General features: G+C 42.0%; 1 protein-coding gene across 1 annotated transcript in view; it reads left to right on the forward strand.

Annotated features, from left to right (window-relative positions):
• Nucleotides 1-2,360: 2,360 nt before the first annotated feature.
• mgat4b (alpha-1,3-mannosyl-glycoprotein 4-beta-N-acetylglucosaminyltransferase B) overlaps nt 2,361-27,787 on the forward strand; it is a 215,805-nt gene continuing 190,378 nt past the window's right edge. The window contains exon 1 of the mRNA XM_035744560.2: nt 2,361-2,625. Within this exon, the coding sequence (XP_035600453.1) occupies nt 2,529-2,625 (97 nt within the window). The 5' untranslated portion in view covers nt 2,361-2,528. The remainder of the gene's footprint in view (nt 2,626-27,787) is intronic.

A 27,787-nucleotide genomic window follows, 5' to 3' on the forward strand; every position in this document is an offset into this window, starting at 1 on the left:
GAGAATGATTTTTATTTCTTTCATCACATTCCCATTGGGTTAGAAGTTTACATACACTCAATTAGTATTTGGCAGCATTGCCTTTAAATTGTTTAACTTGGGTCAAACGTGTCGGGTAGCCTTCCACAAGCTTCCCACAATAAGTTTGGTGAATGTTGGCCCATTCCTCCTGACAGAGCTGGTGTAACTGGGTCAGGTTTGTAAGGCCTCCTTGCTCGCACACGCTTTTTCAGTTCTGCCCACACATTTTCTATATGATTGAGGTCAGGGATTTGTGATGTCCACTCCATTACCTTGACTTTGTTGTCCTTAAGCCATTTTGCCACAACTTTGGAAGTATGCTTTGGATCATTGTCCATTTGGAAGAACCATTTGCGACCAAGCTTTAACTTCCTGACTGATGTCTTGAGATGTTGCTGCAATATATCCACATCATTTTCCTGCCTAATGATGTCATCTTTTTTGTGAAGTGCACCAATGCCTCCTGCAGCAAAGCACCCCCACAACATGATTCTGCCACCCTGGTGCTTCACGGTTGGGATGGTGTTCTTCGGCTTACAAGCCTCCCCCTTTTCTCCTCCAAACATAACGATGGTCATTATGGCCAAACAGTTCTATTTTTGTTTCATCAGACCAGAGGACATTTCTCCAAAAAGTATGATCTTTGTCCCCATGTGCAGTTACAAACCGTAGTCTGGCTTTTATATGGCAATTTTAGAGCAGTCTTCTTGCTTGCTGAGAGGCCTTTCAGGTTATGTTGATATAGGACTCGTGTTACTGTGGATATAGATACTTTTGTACCTGTTTCCTCCAGCATCTTCCCAAGGTCCTTTGCTGTTGTTCTGGAATTGAGTTGCACTTTTCACACCAAAGTACGTTCATCTCTAGGAGACAGAACACGTCTTCTTCCTGAGCGGTATGACAAATGCTTGGTCCCATGGTGTTTATACTTGTGTACTATTGTTTGTACAGATGAACGTAGTACCTTCAAGCGTTTGACAATTGCTCCAAAGGACGACCCAAACTAGTGGAGGTCTGCAATTTTTTCTTGGCTGATTTCTTTAGATTTTCCCTTGATGTCAAGCAAAGAGGCACTGAGTTTGAAGGTAAACCTTGAAATACATCCACAGGTACACCTCCAATTGACTCAATTTATGCCAATTAGCCTATCAAAAGCTTCTAAAGCCATGACACCATTTTCTGGAATTTTCCAAGCTGTTTAAAGGAACAGTCAACTTAGAATATGTAAACTTCTGACCCACTGGAATTGTGATACAGTGAATTATAAGTGAAATAATCTGTCTCTAAACAATTGTTTGAAAAATGACTTGTGTCATGCACAAAGTAGATGTCCAAGCCGACTTGCCAAAACTATAGTTTGTTAACAAGAAATTTGTGGAGTGGTTGAAAAACTAGTTTTAATAACTCCAACCTAAGTGTATGTAACCTTCCGACTTCAACTGTAACTCTGAGCTGGATGTAATGCTCAGCCGGATGCTGTATGTGACTGAGTCAGATGCTGGAGGTAACTTTGCCGGATGCTACTCAGCTGAGCTGGATGTAACTCTGAGCTGGATCCTACTCAGCTGAGCTGGATGTAACTCTGAGCCGGATGCTGTATGTAACTCTGAGCTGGATCCTACTCAGCTGAGCTGGATGTAACTCTGAGGCAGATGCTACTCAGCTGAGCTGGATGCTGGATGTAACTCTGAGCCGGATGCTGTATGTCACTCTGAGCTGGATGTAACTCTGAGGCAGATGCTACTCAGCTGGGCAGAATGCTGGATGTAACTTTGAGCCAGATGCTGGATGTTATACTGGATGTGACATCCAGCATCTAGCTCAGTGTTACAGCCCCTACTGCTAATTTGTGTAGCCTATGTGGAGAGAGATGCACTGTGTGGAGAGAGATGCACTGCTCCTGCTGGCCTTAAAATGCAAGTGGTAGTCAGAATCCCATTGAACTGATTTTATTGTTATTATGTTCTAGGTAGGCTAAATAACTCATATGGATTTGGGCATATGGTTTGCTTTACATGCTTTACATGTTATAGCAGAAGTCAAATTAAATGTAAAGAAATTTAGAGATGCACTGTGCACCCCCGTCATCTGAATATGGAGAAGCAATTGTCGGCTACCTCGGCACATATGACATTCAATTCATGAGCGAAATATGAAAATTCTTGAACGGATGTGAAAGTAAACCTGGAACTGCTGCCTCACATTTTTCAACGCCCATTAGCAGAGTCGCAACACTACATGGCATGCCTCATAACCACTCCGTCCGCACTGACTCGAGAAGGATGGGAGAGACCCCCCCGTCCTTTCTGGCAACTCCTCCCCAAGCACTCCCTGCTTGTGCAAATGAGTAGTCAACCCGAGAGCAGAGCGCCACGCAATAACAAACTCAGCCTCCGCTCTGACTGCCAGGCGTGAAGAGGCATTTCTATACTGGAAGTGCAGCAAACGAGCTGAGAGAGCCCAGATACCCCGCACTCAAGTTCGGACATGAGCCCGGTGATCCGGAGATGAGGCTCCGAAATGGCACCTTCCTAACGGTCGTATTGTTCGGTCTATGCGGACTCATTTCGCTCTCCTGGTACACTGCATTCAGCAACTCCAAAGGTAAAGTAGCTGCTATATCACACCACGAGGCAGGGGGCGTGTTGAGGCGATTTGATAGATTTCGTCTGCTGTTGGAGACGAACTACACCAGATATCGGTCTGATATCGCGTAGCTGTGTTTGGAAATAAGATTCTGGTGTTGGTGTTTTGACATTTCAATTTCCTGTTATCCATCGACCATGAGGAATAGTCTGTTTTCACCGGGTGGCATCAGTCAGACCCCTCTCTCTACCTTTGTCATCCGTTTTATTTTGCAACATTTTCCTACATTGAACAGATTGTTGATAAATACATCATTTTAAGACATGCGTCTTTGTATTCCTCAGCCTGCACGGACAGGGTCATTTTGGTATATTTTCCTCTGTATGAACATAGCGTTGACATTATGAATCAGATGATTGCTCAAAGTGCGCATCTCTAGCAGCAATACTGAAACAAAGCTGCTGTAGATTATGAATGCTGATACAATGTTTGTGAGGAACTTGCAAAAATGTAACCTCAAGCTTCAGGTGCCAGTGCATGTAGGCTAAGGATGGATCTGTCCCCCTGGTTTGAACATGTATGGTGCTTGGTGTGTTTTGAAGTTGCTGGGCCAGCAGATGTGTCAGTTCCTAGGCTGCTGTTTACACAGGCTTCCCAGCTGACAGGGCAGCCCAATTCTGATCTTTTGCCACTAATTGGTCTTTTGACCAATCTTATCTTTTGCCAATAATCCCTCCAAGTGCTCTCTTGTGTACAGTATGTATTGACAGTTCACACACAGGTCTTTCATCAAGCCCCAATAATGTTGGGAGTCTTGCACTCACTCCCATTTGGTTCATGCCAAGTGTTGCATAAACACTGGGAGGATATCACAAATAAAATCAGAACTATTGAAATATTCCTTTTTAGTGGTAATTAGTCACCCAATTCAGCACAGAAGTCACTTGATTCAGTCTCTATATGTATAAAGAGGGACTTTTCAAGCCTCTGCCTCTCACAATGTTGTTGGAAACTCCAATGCATGATTAATGATTCAAACAAATCATGCAAATGTAACAGTATAGACTTTACGTCCATCCCCTCGCCCCGACCTGGGCGCAAACCAGGAACGCTCTGCACACGTCAACAGTCACCCTCAAAGCATCGTTACCCATCGCTCCACAAAAGCCGCGGCCCTTGCAGAGCAAGGGGAACCACTACTTCAAGGTCTCAGAAAAAGTGACGTCACCGATTGAAACGCCACTAGCGCGCACCTCCGCTAACTAGCTAGCCATTTCACATCGGCTACACAAATGTAATAAAATAAAATCAAAAGTTGTGAGGAAAAATTCCCAGTCGATTACTTCAGTAGATCTGGAATTCAGTCTGTTGTCCTTATCATGATGCAGCTGCCAAATTCCCTGGACATTGGTGCCAAATTTCAGAGAAACTTGATAGGGTGATGACTCATGCCTATTTCTAGTTCGTTTCACACAGATCGTATTGACCCTTTAAAAAACCTGCAGACCCTTCTTCTCAAGAGCCAATACAAATGATGAGCACCACAATGGAAGTGCACCTTCACTGTGTTGGGTGTGACAAACAAGCAGTCTGGGTGTGACAAACAAGCAGTCATTGTGTAGAGAGTCATTGTACCATCTAAACCTCTTGCGAAATATATATTCCATAACCAAACATATTGTATATTCATCTATTTGAAGCTGGTGTTCAAAACCGAAAGTAAAATATGAAAAAACTAAACTTCAGAACGGGAATCATAGAAATGGCACACATAGAACAACATCTTTAGACTTTCTTTCAGCGAGAATGATAGATCTATAACTCGCCTTTCTATGTGAATTTGGTCAGGTCTCCCAAAAAGTTGCATATTGTAGCTTTTAATATTTGCATATCAAAACACATGCCTTGGGAAATGTTTTTGGACACACTGCACATTTATACATATAGAGACTGAATCAAGTGACTTCTGTGCTGAAACCTTAGCAAATACCACAGATGGGAGGATCAATGGCGGACTGAAGACAGCGGCGCAGAATGCCTCAAGACAAAAACGTAATATTAAACATCTGTAAATCTGACTAAATATTAGCACTTCACATACTCGTGGGCAATAAGCTTGAATCTGGATAACAACACAAAACAAATTATAAGGCTAGAGACATTTATTGACCAGCAACAATCAACACCAAAACAGCATGGAAAACCAATTCCCCAAAAGAAAACGAGACTCCTCGTCTGACACAGATGATTTATGCTTTTCACCACCTGGCATGGTAAGTGTAGAAACCCACTTACTAAAGTAGATAAATGGTAAATTGGGCATACTTGAACTCGTCAGTAAAGATGTAAAGGAGTTGAAGGCAAGCCTCGAGATGAGTGACGAAAAAGCAGCGACAATTGAGAGAGAAACAAAACAAGCTAAAAGGTACTGTCAATACTATTGAAATGGATGTTAAATGAACTTAAAAAAGAGAACATGTTTCTGAGAGAAGCCTTACTTGAAATACAGACTCGATTTATGCGAGAAAATCTGGTACCCACTCTTCAAAGTGAAGACTAAAAGGGAAACGTGTGGCTCTCATAGTCGATAAACTGTACATTGATAACCGACTGTTCCGAGACACAGAGACTGCTCCATGACTATTCTAAATATTACAAAGTTCCCATAGAGGAGTCGAAATAATGGAACACCCAATACTATCCATGGTGGAGATTGTAATAACAAAAAAAAAGGAAAACAATCAAATACAACTGTAAATACACTATACCATTCAAGATAGGGAATGTTGTAAAATAATATGTATTGGACTTTCTATTTATATCCCAGAAGAATAAATTATTGAAATGATACAACTTCAAATATAAGGAACTGGAACACAAAAGTACTGAAAAGCTCGTAATTAGATAGGAATCAACATGGTAGAGATAAAAACACAGCAAACGGAGGACATAGAAGGCACAGTGTGGGGGGAGTGAGGTTGTGATGGAAGATGAGGGTGTGTGTTTTTGTGATTGAAAAGTGTGGTGAGTTACAGTGCATTTGGAAAGTATTCAGACCCCTTCACTTTTTCAAAATGTTGTTACGTTACAGCCTTATTCTAAAATTGATTAAATAGTTGTTTCCCCCCCATCAATCAACACAATACCCCATAATGACACTGCAAAAACTGGTTTTTGGACATTTTGGGAAATTTAAATATGACATTTACATAAGTATTCAGACCCTTTACGAAAAAAGACCCTGAGCCTAAGCACCCTAAGCACACAGCCAAGACAACGCTAGAGTGGCTTAGGGACAAGTCTTTGAATGTCCTTGAGTGGCCCCGCCAGAGCCCGGACTTGAAACAGATCAAACATCTCTGGGGAGACCTGAAAATAGCGGTGCAGCTTAAGGTGCTTCAACAAAGGACTGACCTTTGGAAGGTGAACCTTCACCCCAGTCAAAAGTTTGGAGACAATACAATACAAGGCAAAGGGTGGCTACTTTGAAAAATCTCAAATATATTTTAATTTGTTTAACAATTTTTTGGGTTACTACATGATTACATATTTTTTATTTAATAGTTTTGTTGTCTTCACTATTATTCTACAATATAGAAAATAGTACAAATACAAGCCCTTGAATGAGTAGATGTGTCCAAACTTGACAGAAGCCGCAATCTATTTGCAACGTCGAAGCTGATCCACCCCCTAAAATATTATCTAATAATAGCAATCCAAATATCACAGTTCGGCAATTTATCCTTGGGTCTTTCCACTTTCCTGATGGCTATGTTTAGGTTCTGCTACAGAGAGGATACATTAGGTTCAGAGACTAAAGCGTAGACTAATGTGAAGAAAGCTTTATTCTGAAATCAATAAACTCCAACACATTCGCTGCATCATATCACAATAATTACATGTATAGCCCAACAACTCTACGATTACCAAGGAAGGTGGGGAGGGGTTGTGCGCACTGTAGCTTATTAAGACTGAGAACATGCCTCCTATTCTGACTTAATTGTTGAGTAACTGCGGCTCCTCTCTGTAACCCCCCCCCTGCTATCTCCTGCCAAGACATCATCCTCATTCTCTCCTCAGTGTCATCATCATCATCATTATTATTACCAGTTTCCTCTTGAAGGCCTTGTTTCTGGCTTGTGCATCCTGTCTACTGTCATGTGCAGTTGACTGGAGTGTGTGTGTCTTCGATATTGACTCTCAGACTGATGGCAATTACCTCGGGAGCGAAACGGGGAGAGATTGCTCGTGTGTGTGTGTGTGTCAGTATTCCTTGATGTGCCCCTCTGAGCCAGCCAGCACTCTAGCAAATTAATTCAGTCAAGCAAACAGCTAAACGTGATTGCAGAAGCTTGTTTGATACATTTATTCCAATGGGGTCTGAGGGCTGTTTCAATCTATCTGAGATGGCCGAATAACACTGCACCTTGCCACTCAGCAGATGCCAATTTAATATCAACAGTGTTAGATAGGTCAATGTTCCCCAGCAATGAAGGGATTGAATAAGAAATGATTATTGATAAATAAATGCATGAATCAGTTGGTAGATCGATCTCACAGGAGAGCGTGTATGAACAAATTAGGTAATGGGAAAGTGGTCGAATGACTCAAGATGAAGTCAAGGGCTTCTTTCCTTATAAAACTAGTTTGGTAGATCTGAATGTATTCTTATGAACAGACATCTCTCCCCAGAAAATTCTGGAGGATCTTTTGTTTTGTTTTCTTTTTCAAACACCAATTCCCTGTTTAGTTCATCAGTGGCTTTCTGTCTGATGCTACTTGGCTCACGGAATTCCCTGGAGCACGGTGACTCTTGGGAGATGTGAAAGTTGGTTTGTCACTGCTGGGCCACCACACACACACTCACAAGATACATAAGATACACACATACCCACTGCAGGCCACACACATGCGCACAAAATCACAGTGGGCATACAGCTCATACAGTAGTTTCTTGGTGACTCATGTCCAACTCTCTCTCACACACACACACACACACACACACACACACACACACACAGACTACTGGGGCTCAGGCTCACATGCCCAGTCATGTCCTCAAGTAACACACACACAAGAACTGTTCGCTGCCTGTTAGACTTCCTTGCAGTCCCGTGCTCTTGTTTTACTTTTGTTGTGGTTTTGTATAGCCTAATCTAATTTGGTCTCCAAATTGAGTGATTTAGAAAACAGAGACTGGTCTTATAAAGGTTAGTGTCGTTTTCCAAGCTGTAAGTGCACGTATAATGTGTGCTCTGTGTCATCCACGCCACTATCAAGTGTACACTTGCCTTTGTCCACTCTTAAGTGCACACACAGATGAGGAGGGGTGATTCCGAGAGCGATGGGAATCATTGTCCCTCTTTCTTTCACTCTGTCCAGTGGGATGCTGAAGGTCAGATATCACGTCGCTCTGTACATCTGAGGAGACACTTATAGTCTCCCACTGTCCTTAGAGGTCCCACACAGAGTCCATGCCTAGATAAGAGTGTGTGTGTGTGTGTGTGTGTGTGTGTGTGTGTGTGTGTGTGTGTGTGTGTGTGTGTGTGTGTGTGTGTGTGTGTGTGTGTGTGTGTGTGTGTGTGTGTGTGTGTGTGTGTGTGTGCACAGACACTGCCAGCAGGGAGAGATGGGGGTTTTCTTTTGGGAAACTGGGTAACCTGGAAAACAGATAGCAACATAACTTTCTCTCTCTGTGGTTGTGTGTAAGCAAGCTTCCAAATGAAGAAGTCTTAAATGGGGAGGGGAAAAAAAACAGACGGCAACAGTAAGAGCCTTAGTGGTTGTCGCTTTTGGAAGTGTCCTAATGTTGTAATCATTAACACATTTACATGCCTTTGATACAAAACAAAAGACTACCTGGTTTCAAGTATTCACCATGGTTTCATGTGCTTGAAGTCCTTTGGAGAAAAAGAATGATGGAATGAAAAGGGAGAATCTGAAACACCTGTTATGGAGGAGGACGAGGCATTGTTCTTTGGTGTGGGATGTTAAGGTGAACGCGCAAATGAATCCATGTTAGTTTCATTTGTAAATAAATACCGTGTGGAAAGAGTTGGAGATGGATGAAAAATATAATGCGGGGGTGAGAGGATGGCTATTGGCTAACCAGGCTAGTGACCAGGTCAGTTCTTTTCCCAGCTGGTCTCAACCACGCTGGGCATGGTTTCCCAAAAGCATCTTTAAGGCTAAAGTTCATCGTTAGAACCTTCGTAGGAGCTGAGCTGTTTCCCAAAACCATCGCTATTAACATTGCACTTAAAACGCATGTTATTGACAGATTGCCACAGACTACTCGGAGAACAAACGAGGTGTGTCGTTTGATGCTTTTTTTTGCCCTCCCATGTCAATTTATACACAGAAGATCTATGCTAAACGTGGTTTCTGTTTCCCTGTGACAGCCGATTAACTCCATAACAAAACTGTACTACAAATACAAAGTTGCTAATGTCTTTGCAAATCAAATCAAATCAAATGTATTTGTCACATACACATGGTTAGCAGATGTTAATGCGAGTGTAGCGAAATGCTTGTGCTTCTAGTTCCGACAATGCAGTAATAACCAACAAGTAATCTAACTAACAATTCCTAAACTACTGTCTTATACACAGTGTAAGGGGATAAAGAATATGTACATAAGTGTACATAAGGATATATGAATGAGTGATGGTACAGAGCAGCATAGGCAAGATACAGTAGATGGTATCAAGTACAGTATATACATATAAGATGAGTATGTAAACAAAGTGGCATAGTTAAAGTGGCTAGTGATACATGTATTACATAAGGATGCAGTCGATGATATAGAGTACAGTATATATGTATGCATATGAGATGAATAATGTAGGGTAAGTAACATTATATAAGGTAGCATTGTTTAAAGTGGCTAGTGATATATTTACATCATTCCCATCAATTCCCATTATTAAAGTGGCTGGAGTTGAGTCAGTGTCAGTGTGTTGGCAGCGACCACTCAATGTTAGTGGTGGCTGTTTAACAGTCTGATGGCCTTGAGATAGAAGCTGTTTTTCAGTCTCTCGGTCCCAGCTTTGATGCACCTGTACTGACCTCGCCTTCTGGATGATAGCGGGGTGAACAGGCAGTGGCTCAGGTGGTTGATGTCCTTGATGATCTTTATGGCCTTCCTGTAACATCGGGTGGTGTAGGTGTCCTGGAGGGCAGGTAGTTTGCCCCCGGTGATGCGTTGTGCAGACCTCACTACCCTCTGGAGAGCCTTACGGTTGAGGGCGGAGCAGTTGCCGTACCAGGCGGTGATACAGCCCGCCAGGATGCTCTCGATTGTGCATCTGTAGAAGTTTGTGAGTGCTTTTGGTGACAAGCCAAATTTCTTCAGCCTCCTGAGGTTGAAGAGGCGCTGCTGCGCCTTCTTCACGATGCTGTCTGTGTGGGTGGACCAATTCAGTTTGTCTGTGATGTGTATGCCGAGGAACTTAACTTGCTACCCTCTCCACTACTGTTCCATCGATGTGGATAGGGGGGTGTTCCCTCTGCTGTTTCCTGAAGTCCACAATCATCTCCTTAGTTTTGTTGACGTTGAGTGTGAGGTTATTTTCCTGACACCACACTCCGAGGGCCCTCACCTCCTCCCTGTAGGCCGTCTCGTCGTTGTTGGTAATCAAGCCTACCACTGTGGTGTCGTCCGCAAACCACGCAGTCGTGGGTGAACAGGGAGTACAGGAGAGGGCTCAGAACGCACCCTTGTGGGGCCCCAGTGTTGAGGATCAGAGGGGAGGAGATGTTGTTACCTACCCTCACCACCTGGGGGCGGCCCGTCAGGAAGTCCAGTACCCAGTTGCACAGGGCGGGGTCGAGACCCAGGGTCTCGAGCTTGATGACGAGCTTGGAGGGTACTATGGTGTTGAATGCCGAGCTGTAGTCGATGAACAGCATTCTCACATAGGTATTGCTCTTGTCCAGATGGGTTAGGGCAGTGTGCAGTGTGGTTGAGATTGCATCGTCTGTGGACCTATTTGGGCGGTAAGCAAATTGGAGTGGGTCTAGGGTGTCAGGTAGGGTGGAGGTGATATGGTCCTTGACTAGTCTCTCAAAGCACTTCATGATGACGGAAGTGAGAGCTACTGGGCGGTAGTCGTTTAGCTCAGTTACCTTAGCTTTCTTGGGAACAGGAACAATGGTGGCCCTCTTGAAGCATGACTGGTATAGGGATTGATTGAATATGTCCGTAAACACACCGGCCAGCTGGTCTGCGCGTGCTCTGAGGGCGCGGCTGGGGATGCCGTCTGGGCCTGCAGCCTTGCGAGGGTTAACACGTTTAAATCTCTTACTCACCTCGGCTGCAGTGAAGGAGAGACCGCATGTTTTCGTTGCAGGCCGTGTCAGTGGCACTGTATTGTCCTCAAAGCGGGCAAAAAAGTTATTTAGTCTGCCTGGGAGCAAGACATCCTGGTCCGTGACTGGGCTGGATTTCTTCCTGTAGTCCGTGATTGACTGTAGACCCTGCCACATGCCTCTTGTGTCTGAGCCGTTGAATTGGGATTCTACTTTGTCTCTGTACTGACGCTTAGCTTGTTTGATAGCCTTGCGGAGGGAATAGCTGCACTGTTTGTATTCGGTCATGTTACCAGACACCTTGCCCTGATTAAAAGCAGTGGTTCGCGCTTTCAGTTTCACGCGAATGCTGCCATCAATCCACGGTTTCTGGTTAGGGAATGTTTTAATCGTTGCTATGGGAATGACAATTGATACAAACAAGCAATGTATAAAAAAACATGCTTCAAATTAAAACTGAGATGCCTGCATTAAAATATAAACAGTAGGCTGGCTATAGGCCTATTTCAATCATATTGACATTTCATGATTAATAAATACAATTTTGCTACTTAAGCTACTGTCTAATTTTGTCTCAATATACACAGGGTACAAAACCATATGGAACACCTTCCTAATATTGAGTTTCACCCGTTTGCCCTCAGAACAGCCTCAATTCGTCAGGGCATGGACTCTACAAGGTGTTGAATGCGTTCCACAGGGATGCTGGCTCTTGTTGATTCCAATGCTTCCCACAGTTGTGTGAAGTTGGCTGGTTGTCCTTTGGGTGGTGGACCATTCTTGATACACACGGGAAACTGTTGAGCGTGAAAAACCCAGCAGCGTTGCAGTTTTTGACACAAACTGATACGCCTGGCACCTACTACCATACCGTGTTCAAAGGCACTTAAATATTTTGTCTTGCCCATCCACCCTCTGAATGGTACACAATCCACTTCTCAATTGTATCAATAAAATCCTTTAACCTGTCTCCTCTCCTTCATCTACGCTGATTGAAGTGGATTTAACAAGTGAAATCAATAAGAAATAATAGCTTTCACCTGGTCAGTCTATGTCATGGAAAGAGCAGCTGATCCTAATATGTTTTTTCAGTAGCGTGCCTAGGGCCTGGGCCTTCAGTGAAGTCCTACACAGTCCCACCCGAATTAATCCACCTCTTATTACCATCATTATGGTGCCATGGCTCTAGACACTATACATTTAGACAGAAACGCAGTATAACCAGGCGTTGTGTCACCTTGAAATTGACATTTTTATTCAGAGAATTGCAGGGGAAGAGTACAATACCTTATCATTGTGCAGCTTCGTTGCCCTGCGCGCTTGTTCGTTGAGCTGTAGATCCACTCGGGTGTCCCCAAAAGTTTTTTGTGCTCAGCCGTACTTTGGTGTCTCGTTGCTGCCTTGGTTAGACAACTCAAGTTTGCAAAGCCAGTGTGGCTCCAAACACCAAATCGATCACTTGCAAATAATAGGCATTCCCAGCAGTACAGTTTGCAGTGCTTCTCGGAGCCTGTGAGCCATTGATAGCGCTCGTAGTTGGAACTTTGAAAGTGGTGAACAAACCCCTTTCCCGCCTGTGACAGGCTTTGTAGCGTCGGCGTCGACCTCTCCTGACAATGTCTAACTTTTCTTGAAAAGTTTGTCTTGAGAATGGCATTATAATTATATCCTCGACAAAATCGATATCTTCTCCTTCCGCCATTGTGGGTTGAAAAAACAGCTTAGTAGTACGCAAATTAATTTGTTCATCAAATTCAGTTTCCTAGTTCTGAGATTCTGCATAGACCTGCCCATATAGGACCTGCCTCTCAATATTGGTAATCCAATCAAAAGACGTGCACGCACTACGCCTGCTAGCTGGCTCCTGTGTAACACTGGAGCCAGCCAGCAGGCGTACAATAGCCAACTCTAAAGCTGATTGGTTGACACTAAATTTTCATTTCCATTCACTTTAAGCTACAAGTGCCCGCACTGTTGATTCTGAAGGCCTGATGGCAGATTTTAGACCCCTGGTAACACATGATGGCTGAATATGATTGGATAAAAGATCTAACATAAAGACCAGCCCTCCAAATCTCAACCTGGGGCTGGAAGCAGTGCAACCAAGAGGAAAGCTATGAAAGGAAGAGTATAACTCTTACTCTGGGGAATAATTTAATACATATTTGTGGGAAAATATATTTAAAAAATATATATATTCTGATGATGTTTAGGCCAGCAGAGAAGGCCTTGCTGGCCCCGACGGCCCACCACTGTGTTTTTTTACACTAAATGTATTTCATAATGTGCAGCCTAACATGTGCAAAATCAGTGATTTAGTACATTTTTATTGGGTAAGTATTAGAATAAGCCGCCTCAATATTTGCAGCCGTAGGTGGTAATATTGCTGTAGGAGCTGATCCATCGTCAGTATTGTGAAATAATTCTAATGTTCTAAGGTAAGATGTGAATTGAGAAAGCTGATCCGAGAGCAGCGATGCCTTTCTTTCGTTCCTATCAGTATCGCCACATACTCCCAACGACACACTTAGCGACTGTTTTCGCTGCGTGGCGTTTTGGGAAACACATGTTACATCTTCAGTAGGAAAGATGCATCTTTAAAACCACATGCAAATCAAAGTTCCATCGCTATTGGGAAACCTGAGTCTCCAAAAGAGACCATACACAGGACAAGTAGGCTTTTGTGTTCCCACTGTTTTCTCTATACACAGTCTAGGGAATGTGGGTGACTGTTTGGCCAGTCGCATGAAGGTTAGTTTTGTGTGTTTTATGGCTTTATTTAGACATAGAATCATATGGTCTGTAAATTAATGTCTTTGCATGACCTTCATAACTGCCTGTAATTGTCTGTCATTCACACAAACACACCAAGCTAGATGTCAGGGGTTGGTATCACACAGCAGTTGGTGAGTCTGTCTTTTGGCTTGCCACACATACTGGCATAAGTCGCATTATTTACTGACAAAGCTGGCAAGGATCTATTTGGCAGCAGTTGGACAACCTGCATCCCCTTGCCAAGCCCGGCCCCTAACTCACAGCCTGCCCACATCAGAAAACCAGACAAGGGGAGGGGAAGGGAAATGTTTTCAAAATGTGTGTGTTTAATGGCTGGGTAGTATCATTCTCATGTCAGTCCACACATCATTGAATTCCTGAAGTGAGCGTGCTAAAATTCACACTTAGTTGTTTTTATCAGAGCACCTCTCATAGTCTTTGGGCTTTGGCTTTCAATGTATTGTTTTGAGCAAGTTTGACTGTGAATATTGATGTCCCATGAGTTGTAGATCCTACTGTCTTGACTTGGAAGAAGGTTAGAGTCTCTGAATTAGAGGTCGACCGACTTATGATTTTTCAATGCCGATACCGATTATTGGAGGACCCAAAAAAAAAAGCCGATACCGATTAATTGGCCGATTCTTATTCATTTATTTGTAATAATGACAATTACAACAATACTGACTGAACACTTATTTTAACTTAATATAATACATCAATAAAATCAATTTAGCCTCAAATAAATAATGAAACATGTTCAATTTGATTTAAATAATGCAAAAACAAAGTGTTGGGCATGAAAGTAAATGTGCAATATGTGCCATGTAAGAAAGCTAACGTTTAAGTTCCTTGCTCAGAACATGAGAACATATGAAAGCTGGTGGTTCCTTTTAACATGAGTCTTCGATATTCCCAGGTAAGAAGTTTTAGGTTGTAGTTATTATAGGAATTATAGGACTATTTCTCTCTATACCATTTGTATTTCATTAATAACCTTTGACTATTGGATGTTATTCTAGGCACTAGTATTGCCAGTGTAGCAGTATAGCTTCCATCCCTCTCCTCGCTCCTACCTGGGCTCGAACCAGGAACACATCGACATCAGACACCCTCGAAGCAGCGTTACCCATGCAGAGCAAGGGGAACAACCACTCCAAGTCTCAGTTCGAGTGACGTTTGAAACGCTAATAGCGCGCACCCCGCTAACTAGCTAGCCATTTCACAGTGGTTACACCAGCCTAATCTCGGGAGTTGATAGGCTTGAAGTCATAAACAGCTGCAGGCAAACGCCCGAATGTGCTGTTTGAATGAGGGCTTACAAGCCTGCTGGTGCCTACCATCGCTCAGACTGCTCTATCAAATCATAGACTTAGTTATGACATGATAACACACAGAAATACGAGCCTTAGGTCATTAATATGGTAGAATCCGGAAACTATCAAAAGTTTATTCTTTCAGTGAAATACGGAACCGTTACGTATTTTATCTAACGGGTGGCATATCCATAAGTCTAAATATTGCTGTTACATTGCACAACCTTCAATGGCCAAAACTGTTGCATATACACTGACTCTGCGTGCAATGGACGCAAGAGAAGTGACAATTTCACCTGGTTAATATTGCCCGCTAACCTGGATTTCTTTCAGCTAAATATGCAGGTTTAAAAATATATACTTCTGTGTATTGATTTTAAGAAAGGCATTGATGTTTATGGTTAGGTACACATTGGAGCAACGATACGCACCGCATCGATTATATGCAAGGCAGGACACGCTAGATTAACTAGTAATATCATCAACCGTGTGTAGTTGACTAGTGATTATGATTGATTGATTGTTTTTTATAAAATAAGTTTAATGCTAGCTAGCAACTTACCTTGGCTTACTGCATTCGTGTAACAGGCAGGCTCCTCGTGGAATGCAATGAGGCAGGTGGTTAGAGCGTTGGACTAGGTAACTGTAAGGTTGCAAGATTGAATCCCTGAGCTGACAAGGTAAAAATCTGTCATTCTGCCCCTGAACAAGACAGTTAGCCCACCGTTCCTAGGCTGTCATTGAAAATAAGAATGCATTCTTAACTGACTTGCCTTGTTAAATAAAGATTAAATAAAGGTGTAAAATACCGATTTCCGATTGTTATGAAAACTTGAAATCGGCCATTCCGATTAATCGGTCGACCACTACTCTGAATTATGTTGTGTTTGGGCTCTTGGTGTAATTTTGTGGTGGAGTTGGTCAGATATTTGCCTATGTTCTCAGTTCTTTCCCCCCTGGTCATAGTTGATGTGAAAGACCAAGACAGGAAGTGCTGTTTTTAGGTGCCACCATCTCCTCTGCCACACTCTGTTGCTTTTCTCTGTCAAAAGGCACAAAGGCCTGTGTGTGTCAGCCTTCCATGTACCCAACCCCTTGCTTGCGTGCAAACTGTAGTGGTAACCTTGACAATTACCCTGGCCTTGGGGGGTGGGTGGCCCTCTACGTGTACAAAGTCTGACGCTTTTGGCCATTGTCATGGCACTAGTCATAAACGCATGCCCCATGGGTGTGTTTACTGCATGTAGTGCAGTAAGGAGGGGGATCAGGTAAGAGGAAAGGGGTTGTTTCCTCTGTGCATTTAACAGATTATATTTACTGAGCTTTTGTGCACTAAACTGTGTCTAATTTGTGGCAATGCATCAAGGTAATTTAACAATTAGACAGCTGTCATCTGAAATGGATTCCCTGTTGTTTGGGGACAAAATTAAACTTTGGTTTTGGTGTTATACTTTGTATTCCATGATATAGAGAGGCTTCTTAGGACAATCAAAAACTCTTATTTCATGAGGATAGGACTTACTATTGCTTAGATCTTATTTTCAACTGATTGACCTGTCAGCAATTTATTTTGACCTTTTTCAATGTTAATACCTTGTCCAAAAGGCACCAAATCGCCTGTCTTTATTCTTAAATTCAATACTTTTTGTCCAATAACTCAAGATAGGGTAGTCACATTGTTATGAAATTCTCAGGGTTGACGTAGAACACAGAGATGATTCAAATATAATTGTATTTCTGGAATGACAATTCTATATTATGCAAATTGGGCTCTTAATATGCAAATTTGGCAGTACAATATACAATTACAGTAATTTAGGATCAATAATTTAAAGTAGTGTGGTCATTAACAAATCTTCATGCTCTATGAAATTAGAATACAATGTTTTATATTGTATGCAAATGAGATAATATGCTAATTTGTGTGGACGAACCAAAAAATACAGCATGTTAAGCCCATTAGTTTAATGTAAGGTGGTAATATTTATTATTATAAAAAATGTGTATGAATGTTTTATTGAATGTTTCTAACATACAATACACTTGCAGTGAAGCCGCTCAACAACTACACTACCTTTCAAAAGTTTGGGGTCACTTAGAAATATCCTTGTTTTTGAAAGAAATGCACATTTTCTTTGTCCATTACAATAATATCAAATTGATCAGAAATACAGTGTTAATGTTGTGACTATTGTAGCCGGAAATGGCTGCTTTTTAATGGAATATCTACATAGGCGTGCAGTGGCCCATTTATCAGCAACCATCACTCCTGTGTTCCAATGGCACGTTGTGTCAGCTAATCCAATTGTATAATTTTAAAAGGCTGATTGATCATTAGAAAACCCTTTTACAATTATGTTAGCACAGCTGAAAACTGTTATCTGATTAAAGAAGCAATATAACTGGTGTCTTTAGACTAGTTGTGTATCTGGAGCATCAGCATTTGTGGTTTCGATTATAGGTTCAAAATGGCCAGAAACATAGAACTTTCTTCTGAAACTCGCCCGAAACTTAGTCTGAAACTTCCATGCGAGAAATTGCCAAGAAACTGATCTCGTACAATGCTGTGTACTACTCCCTTCACAGAACAGTACAAACTGGCTCTAACCAGAATATAAAGAGTGGGAGGCCCCGGTGCACAACTGAGCAAGAGGACAAGTATATTAGTGTGTCTAGTTTCAGAAACGGATGCTTCACAAGTCCTCAACTGGCAGCTTCATTAAATAGTACCCGCAAAACACCAGTCTCAACGTCAACAGTGAAGAGGCGACTCCGGGATGCTGGCCTTCTAGGTGGAGTTGCAAAGAAAAAGCCATATCTCAGTCTGGCTAATAAAAAGATTAAGATGGGCAAAAAAACACAGACACTGGACAGTGGAACTCTGCCTAGAAGGCCAGCATCCAGGAGACGCCTCTTCACTGTTGACGTTTTCTAATGATCAATTAGCCTTTTAAAATTATAAACTTGGATTAGCTAACACAATGTGCCATTGGAACACAGGAGTGATGGTTGCTGATAAGGGCCCTCTGTACGCCTATGTAGATATTCCATTAAAAAATCTGCCGTTTCCAGCTACAATAGTCATTTACAACATTAACAATGTCTACACTGTACTTCTGATCAATTTGATGTTATTTTAATGGACCAAAAAATGTGCTTTTCTTTCAAAAAGAAGACCATTTCTAAATGACCCCAAACTTTTGAATGGTAGTGTAATCACATTAGTCATCTAATAGACTTCCATCTAGAGCAACACATAGACTTAACCAGGGTCAACGACAGATGTCCCACAAGGTAAAAAAAAGGGGACCCGAGCCCAAGCTCCCAACCGCCAGCCCTCCAAGACTTGTGCACCTATACACACACCAGGGCTGGTAACAGAGTACATATAATTGGGATTACATAATCATGAACAAAAAGCAAGGTTACTATTTACCAATTAATATCTGTTAGGCTGTGTATATCACACTGAGGTTGTATTAGGCCTAGACTGACAAATAATATGCCCAACCGTGTGCGCGCGTACATACACACACACACACACACACACACACACACACACACACACACACACACACACACACACACACACACACACACACACACACACACACACACACACACACACACACACACACACACACACACACACACTTCTCAGCATCCCCACACGCTCAAAGCTCACACACAGCCCGACACAGACACACACTTCTAACAAAGTCTGAACTGTAACACAAGGGCTACTAGTCTAATAACATAGCTTACTTCTAAGGTAGGCCTACACCTGAGTTGGTTACATTGTACTGTTCTTTTTTGGTGTTGATGAGTTACTCTTGGTGATGGGAGGATGAACTACACTGTTTCCAGAAAGAAATTAGCTTAGGCTCAGAAGAGGGGAGGCAGGTAGCCTAGTGGTTAGAACGTTGGGCCAGCACCCAGAAGTTTGCTAGATCGAATCCCCGAGCTGACAAGGTAAAAATCTGTCATTCTGCCCCTGAAAAAGGCAATTAACCCACTGTTCCTAGGCCGTCATTGTAAATAAGATTTTTTTTGCCTAATTTTGCCTAATTAAATTAAGTTTAAATAAATTGAGTGAGCTGCCTGCTAGAAAGCTGCACAGAAAGATAGATGGGACACATTTTCAATTCACTGGTAGTTAGCTACGTCTTTATCGATTTGTAGGGTTGTAGCAACTGAATTGTCGTTTTTACTTGAAAGAATAAAACCATCAATCACAAAAATCGCCATTGGCACAATACAGCCAATGATGCACAGTGGTGCCTCTCGCTCGGCTCGTTGCCTCCAGCGAACAGCATCAAGCACTCCCACACAGCTAGGAAGCTAGCGCTCGTCATGGAAATGGGGGTGTCAGAATGTGAATTAGACCAATCCCTGACAACCCATTGGTCAAAACTTCGCTACGAAGCTCTACTTTGTAACCTGCTAGTTTTTTGTTGTTGTATGTCTCTGAAACATTTGAACGACAGAGCTGAAATAAATGTTTTGCTTGATATTTCAGTCCAAGGATGTCTGATGACCGTAAAACACCCTTAGGACTTTCCCATACTTCATGGTAATACAATTTTACATCGATCTTACTCTGGTAGATAGAATAATACCTTCCGCTAAAGAGGAAATTTGAGCACACCGATTCTGCGGATTTCACTAAAAGAATGTAACATTCTTAGTATGGCACTTGCTTTAAATCTGGGCTCATATCGCGTAAATATAATGTACAGTATTGCAATTTTGCAATTGCCACATTGTTTTCAAATGATTTTATGTATTTTGACATGTAGTGAACTGAATTGTTTGCTAAAGTTTTATTTTTATTTTTTAAGAATTATCACAATTATCAATTGTTTGTTGCATCACCTAAGGCCCTACTATTGTGCTTAATGGTACACAGATTAACACAAAGGATCACTATTAAATCACTTTAAAAAGTGTTACTAACTAGACCAGGGTTTCCCAAACTCAAATAATCAACTAATAACCAAGCTTTGATCATTTTAATCCGCTGTGTAGTGTTGGGGCAAGAAACAAAAATGTTCACCCCTCGGGGTCCCGAAGACCAAGTTTGGGAAACGCTGGTCTAGAACTTGGGTCAGTTCATTCTCTACTCTCAACAACTTAAGCTTGAGAAAATGTATTCATAAATTAACCTTACAATTTAGTATACTTGATTTAGCGTTTTGAGAGAAGAGATTAGCATGATAAGCTCTTCATTTTGAAAAAGAACTGTTCAGCTGATGTACCTGAGTATAATGTTAGCTGGGCATAGTTTTCCCTGTGATGTTTTTAAAAAAAATGTACAATGGTGACTCCTATGAATGAGATCATTATAAATAATGAGTAATGCATGATACAGCCACTGGAATATGTTGCCGGGTAAGATGATTCTCCCCATTAATGACTTGATCAGATTGTTGTTAAACATTGACATAATACCGCCAAGATATCCAGGAATTGATTAGGGAACAGTTTAAACATTGATACTGGACTTGTCAACCTGTCTCTCCGGACCGGGAGTATGCCCGCTGGATGTTTGTTGTTGAAAAACGGGTTTTAAATGCTAATTTCTTGTGACTTCTAAGTAAAGGATGCATACAGATCTTAATTTCCAAATTGGCTAATTTACAATGTTTAGGGGGACCTTGTAGAGGGGCATTAATCTAGTACAGTCCAATCAGTCTTAAGGACATTGCCATTCATACTGTACTGAATACCAGTGTGACTGTTAAAGTGGATATTCAATTAACAAGCATTTTGTACTCTAAGCTATTGTAGGATTTAATTTCATAGTGTTTGTCACACTTCTCCTTTGTCAGGTTGTTACTACTGCTGCTCTACATACTGTTGTTCGACATACGTATGTATGGTTTGAAACTTAACGTACAGTTAGTATACTGTAATAACCAGCAACATACACAGTTGAACTGTTTTAATAATACCTTTTTAAAAAGTAGGCATGAAAGTTAAAACTGAAATGAATCCATCTCCACAACTATTTTCCAGAGATGTTCAATTGGGTTCAAGTCTGGGCTCTGGCTAGGCAAATCAATGACATTCAGAGACTTGTCCCGAAGCCACTCCTGCATTGTCTTGGCTGTTTGCTTAGGGTCGTTGTCCTGTCGAAAGGTGAACCTTCGCCCCAGTCTGATGTCCTGTGTGCTCTGGAGCAGGTTTTTCATCAAGGATCTCTCTTTGTACTTTGCTCCATTTATCTATCCCTCAATCCTGGCTCGTCTCCCAGTCCCTGCTACTGATAAACATCAGCATGGTTCTGCTACCACCATGCTTCACCGAAAGGATGGTATTGGCCAGGTGATGAGCGGTGCCAGGTTTCCTCCAGACGTGAGGCTTGGCATTCAGGCCAAAGAGTTCAATCTTGGTTTCATCAGACCAGAGAATCTTATTTATCATGGTCTGAGAATTCTTTAGGTGTCTTTTTGGCAAACTCCAAGTGGGCTGTCATGTGCCTTTTACTGAGGAGTGGCTTCCGTCACTCTACCATAAAGGCCTGATTTGGTGGAGAGCTGCAGAGATTGTAGTCATTCTGGAAGGTTCTCCCATCTCCACAGAGCAACTCTGGAGCTCTGTCAGAGTGACCATTGGATTCTTGGTCACCTCCCTGACCAAGGCCCTTCTCCTATGATTGCTCAGTTTGGCCGGGAGGCCAGCTCTAGGAAGAGTCTTGGTGGTTCCAAAGATCTTCCATTTAAGGATGATGGAGGCCACTGTGTTCTTGGGGACTTTCAATGCTGCAGGCATTTTTTGGTACCCTACCCCAGATCTCTGCCTCAACACAATCCTGTCTCGGAGCTTTACGGACAATTCCTTTGACCACCTATTGGCCTGGTTTTTGCTCTGACATTGCACTGTCAACTGTGGGACCTTTTTATATAGACAGGTGTGTGCCTTTCCAAACCATGTCCAATCAATTAAATGTACCACAGGTGGACTCCAATCAAGTTGTAGAAACATTTCAAGGATGATCAATGGAAACAAGAAGCCCCTGAACTCAATTTTGAGTCTCATCGTGAAGGGCCTGAATGCTTATGTAAATAAGGTATTTGTTTTGTATTTTTAATACATTTGCTAAAATTTCAAAAAACTGTGTTTCTTTTGTCATTATGGGGTATAATGTGTAGATTGATGAGGATATATTGGCATGGTTTGACAGCCCTCAACGAACAACACCCGTGCCATTATCTCCTCAACACCAGCTTCCAGGGCAGTATCACTTAAATATACACAGAGTATACAAAAAGTAGTATAAGAGTATAAGAAAGAATAAACAGGTGAACCCAGGTGACAGTTATGTACCCATATTGATGTCACTTAAACTCACTTCAATCAGTGTAGATGAAGTGGAGGAGACAGGTTAAAGAAGGATTTTTAAGCCTTCAGACAATTGAGACATGTATTGTATATGTGGGTTAGACAAAAGATTTAAGTGCCTTTGAACGGGGTATGGTAGTAGGTGCCAGGCGCAACGGTTGGTGTCAAGAACTACAACGCTGCTGGGTTTTTCCACGCTCAACAGTTTCCCGTGTGTATCAAGAATGGTCCACCACCCAAAGGACATCCAGCCAACTTGACACAACTGTGGGAAGCATCACTGTGGAATGCTTTTGACACCTTGTAGAGTCCATACCCCTACGAATTGAGGCTGTTTTGAGGGCAAAATGAGCGTGGCATTGCGGGCAGTTGCTAAGAACCTTACCTGCACTCCTTTGAAAAAAACTAATGTACTCTTCATTTTTGTATTTTTTTAAATATTTTTTTACTAGTGGCACATCCATTGTTAACTTGCCGACCCTATGATGAAGACTAAGGCAGTGATTGTGCAAGTCATTCTGTAGCTAGCAAGTATTCTTGGCTTCAGAACATTGACTATCAGTTTTTCACACAGCCAGCTAGTTAGATAAAAACCTGACACCGCTAAAAATGACTACTGTAAAGCTAACTAGCTTCTGGCCAGGAGAAAGCTTATAGTTGCTCACATTCATTGTAACATATCAATGTTTATTCACATTCATACTTACTACTTTAAAATTACTTTGTTGCCAACTACAAGTTGACAGGGGAACAGGAATCCTGTGGGATTCTGTCAGGAATGGGAGGGAAGTTCTAGTATCAAGTTCGGGACAGGATCAACAGTCCACAGGAACGGGCAGTATAGGATAGTTTTTTGGGATGGAAATATGTTTTGTGGAGCATTTAATAAAAACAACTGTGTGAGCTAGGCCTAATATAGTTTACTTCATAAAAAGCTATTTTAAAAAAAGTCATTTCCCCCGCTTTCCATCTGCTCAATCTTGCGCCTCACTCCAGTTGTAGCCAGTTACTTACAGTTACTACCTCAGATGCCGACCTACGTCAGTAGGCTGCTGCTGCTCTACTCCCAACAACTTTACCATTAAGCCCAGTCGTTAGCGTATTTAACTTTAGCGTATTTAACTAAACCCGTGCCATCTGAGGTGAAGCACTGCTGCTTAAGTTTATTTTTATTTTTTTATGTTCATGTTATAAATTGTATGTGCGCAGTGCTCAGCAGTAGGGTAGTTTTCTGCTGTGCTGAGCAGACCATTTTCTGCTGGGGTCTCGGTCCTCATCCTGCAGCCTTAATCGATCTACATTTAGGTAATTTATAATTCGCTTTTATCCAGAGCGATTTAGGACTACGGTCAGTGCCTTTGAACTAAAATGACTGCACAGAAATGAATTTTCACTCCCTTTTCAACCTCTATTGCCAACAGCAATTACTTTACCTGGTGTGGCGAGTAATGATGGTGGTGTGCGGCACAGGGCTTTTTTTCACAATCACACACTGCTTGTAACAACCTAGAGTGAGAACAATGCAGTCATGTGGGCGGGGGAAGTGACGGAGCTCTTTTCAAAACAACAGTCCCTCAACGAATCTGATGACTCGTTTTTCAAAATAAGTCTTGCAGATTTTTTTTTTTTTTTTTGGTGGGTCCATTTGACCTACTTCTAACATTGGGGGGACATTTCTCCTCTGTCCCCCCAAGCTCCTACACCCTTGGTGTGTCTTTTTTTCCCTGAAAAATGCTGAGCCTTCAAGCCGAACCAAAACGTCAGACGTGTTAAAGAACATGGTTACTTATTCATCAGTGAAGTGGCCTGTGTCGGCCGTTTCACAACAATTGAGGAACGTTAGTACGACAATAGGAGACTGGGAAGCGGATGTTTTATTAACTTGAGCCTCCTAACCTACCCCAAACCCCTACCCTCTGCTCCCCGGGGTGCCAATAAATAAACCATCTTATTTAAATATTTAATAAAAATATTTTGTATGGGATAAAAAACCCTTGAGGTAAAATTATATTTTTTTCAACAGGGACACAATGGTAGAACAATGACTCATACAGGAGACTGTACCAAGGAAACAATAAACCACTCAATGCATACAGAAGTGAATTGCCCACAAACAGAAATTCACTTTTTTTTCACCAGAAAGATGATACTCGTGGCATACCAACGACGATGCACACCAATTTAAGTCAAGTATTCGTTTTAGTCAAAGTATGATCTATTTAGGGTTGAAGTGGGAAATCCGAAATGATAACTTCTGATATTTTCTGTGCCAGTGCTGTGCGTTTCCCCTATGCTATGATGTGCTAATACTTTTCAGTCTGTGTTTCTTTTCCGGACTGGGTTTTATTTGAATGTTAAAATCTACCAGCGTGGCGTTGTTTATACATCTCCAGTTCTTCCTCTTCGGGAGTCGCGACTGAGCTGAGAGAGAGCCTACACTTGGCTGTCTGAGCCATGGAGCAAATTCAAATTATGGTTGTAAACGTACATTTTTGCACCTCCACTTTTTTTACCAGCAAATTATCCAAATCCGTTGGATAATTTGTCAAATTTCACTTATTCGAGCTAGTCTGTATAAAAAGGAAAACATATGACAATTTCATAAATGGTAAAATTGCATATGATATGATTGCTTTTTGGAACCCCATACCCCTCGTTGCCCGAAGATGAATGTTTTTGACCACGCTCCACTGCTTTGATTGGTGCAGCTAGAAATCACAGGTCTTGTTTATCTATTTTGGGCTGATACATTTGTATTGGTGTTTCATTTAGTGTCCGATGCGCTCGGGGTGTTTTTATATATCATTTGCGGCATTTACCATGAACAAGATCATTGTAACCATTTCACTTCCCCCTAGTTGTGAGAACCATAGCACGAGCACGGGCTGAATTGGTGTTGCTGTAGTGCAGCCGAATAGTCAGCCGGCAGCCTACCAAACGTTGCATCATGTCCATTACACTGTAGAAAAACACGTCTCTAGTCCAAAACCGTTTAATAGTTTGGCGATCCATATTACCGGAGCTTCATCGTTTTCTTTCTATTTCTATGGAAGATTCCGCAATTTATGCAAAATGCCCAAAACTTTGGAGGTAATAATCAGTGGCAAAGTCAAAGATATGCCGACTTGTTTCCCCTATCCATCTGCGGTGAAGTTTTCCCTAACTTTTTATGAGAAATCCAGCTCTAGAACCAGACACACCCAGCTGGCTGATCTTTTCAATACGTTTTAGCTACAACAAATAACATTGTCAAGCTAGGTAATGTTAGGATGCTAGCTAGCTACACTCACAGCTGTCAGTGCCCTACTTGTTGTTATTTCTCCACTCCAGGTGGAAATCACCACATTGTTTCCACCTCCAAAATGATGAATATGTATTAGCAGCCTGCTTCATTCTTCGGAGGTGGAACCTAAATGAGAATTTCTGCTATATGACTGGAATTATGTTGATATAGGGGCCTTCCCTCTGGTGGGGGCTTTTAAGAAAAATAGAAAGATGTTTTGTTGACACCTTGCAGACCGTATCACCTCTTGCAAGGGCACACATAAGTTACCATGTAACTTACAACCTCATGGACTAAGTGAAACGAAATAAGAGTGTAGCGGTCAGGATAGTGAATCAAGCTCGAGTAGGCCTTGGGTCAATGTTGCATTTCCCCCTGTTAAGGTTAGGATTTGGGAGGGAGAAGCAGATCCTAGCTTCACCCCAGAGCTGCAATTTATGAGCAGGAAAAAGATAGCATTTGATGCAAGGTTGACTGCAGCAGATGGGTACATTTTGAAAAAGATAGCATTTGATGCAAGGTTGACTGCAGCAGATGGGTGCATTTTGAAAAAGATAGCATTTGATGCAAGGTTGACTGCAGCAGATGGGTACATTTTGCTGATCGAAAAAGCAAACAAGGTGAGAAACGACTGCTGCAACCTGATTGATGGTGCATGTTGTCTATCTCCTAGCTGCCTTTTACACCAGCCGGTCTTTGATGAGCAGCACTTGCAGCATCTGTACCACATTCTCAGTGAAGTGTAATATCTTGAGTCTGGGAACATCCCACTCACTCGGATGACACATCCGGTGCTCGGGAGACATATGACTTCCTTGAAGTGTGTCATGAGGTAATTTGGTGGTGGAGATCTAGCTAAAGAAATAAATGAGTAAAGAATCGAGTCACGCTCTCTTGTCCCAAAGTTTTAATGATTTGTTAATTGCTGCAACGTTGATGTAACATTTTTGTCAGCATTTCCCAAACGACAATGGAACATGGTTTAAAGTGGTTTCTTTATAGTCATAAGTGGGTAGGGGGGCATAGCTCCCAAGGCATAAACCGACTTGTCCCTCCTAATTTAGCCACAATGTCGCACATCATCTGGTCTGCTGTGTTTGTCTCTCATTATGCGAGCTGGAACGTGGCCAAAGGCCATATTATGCAACACACGCACGCTTGATATCCATATGAATAATAATATCTATGCGTGTGCGTGCATTCCTACACACATAAAAAGCACGCGGAAGGACAAACTCTTGTGTGAACAATTTCAGGACACGCGTTTGTCTGCAAAACTTGTCATTGGGAACTTTCGTGTCTGTGAAGCAGTATGCTAATTTGCAATGCGTAATGATGAAGTGAGCCTATTTCTGTGTGTGGTTGTGTGAAAGAATCTCTTTTACTATATTGGGTTATGACAGTGTGAGTATGTTTGTGTGGGTCATTGAGTCATAGTCCTGTAAGTGCAGGTATCTCATCGAAGCACGAGGTGTCCAGTGTGTGGCCCATGACACTGCCAGTGCCAGCTGTGTGTGCGTGTCACACTACAGCTTGCTGCCAGAGATGTCAGGAGGACAGCATGTGATTGCATGAGATAGCATGTGATATGTCTGTCTCCTCACTCTCTCTCTCTCTCTCTCTCTCACTCTCCTTCAGACCTAAAGGTCTAGTAGATGGATAGCCTGTTGCTGGACCCCAGGAAGACCATCGGCTAATGGGGATCCTTAATAAATACAAATATAAACAGTCCTGTGTAGGACACCGTAGCCTGTCTCCTGGGTGTCTTTCTGGAAAATGTGTGTTCCTTCCTGTCACTGACACTCAATGGCATCCCCTCCCTCATCTCCAAGCACCAACTACAGCACTGTTGGCATTCATGAAGGAAAATTAAAAGATTTTACAGCCTGAATTCAAAATGTATTAAATGGACTTACCCCATAATGACAAAGTGGAAAACGGTTTTTAGAAATTTTAGCAAAATTGATTGAAAATGAACAACTTTCTCTCATTCTTCCTTGTGGATTTTGTCAAGCTCTTAAATTAGATTGGGGACAGCAATCGTCAAGTCTTTCCACAGATTTTCAATGGGATTCAAGTCTGGGTTTTGGCTGGGCCACTCAAGGACTTTCACATTCTTGTTATGCAGCCATTCCAGCATTGCTTTGGCTGTATG

This window comes from Oncorhynchus keta, chromosome 30, assembly GCF_023373465.1.
Source record: "Oncorhynchus keta strain PuntledgeMale-10-30-2019 chromosome 30, Oket_V2, whole genome shotgun sequence".
NCBI lineage: Eukaryota > Metazoa > Chordata > Actinopteri > Salmoniformes > Salmonidae > Oncorhynchus > Oncorhynchus keta.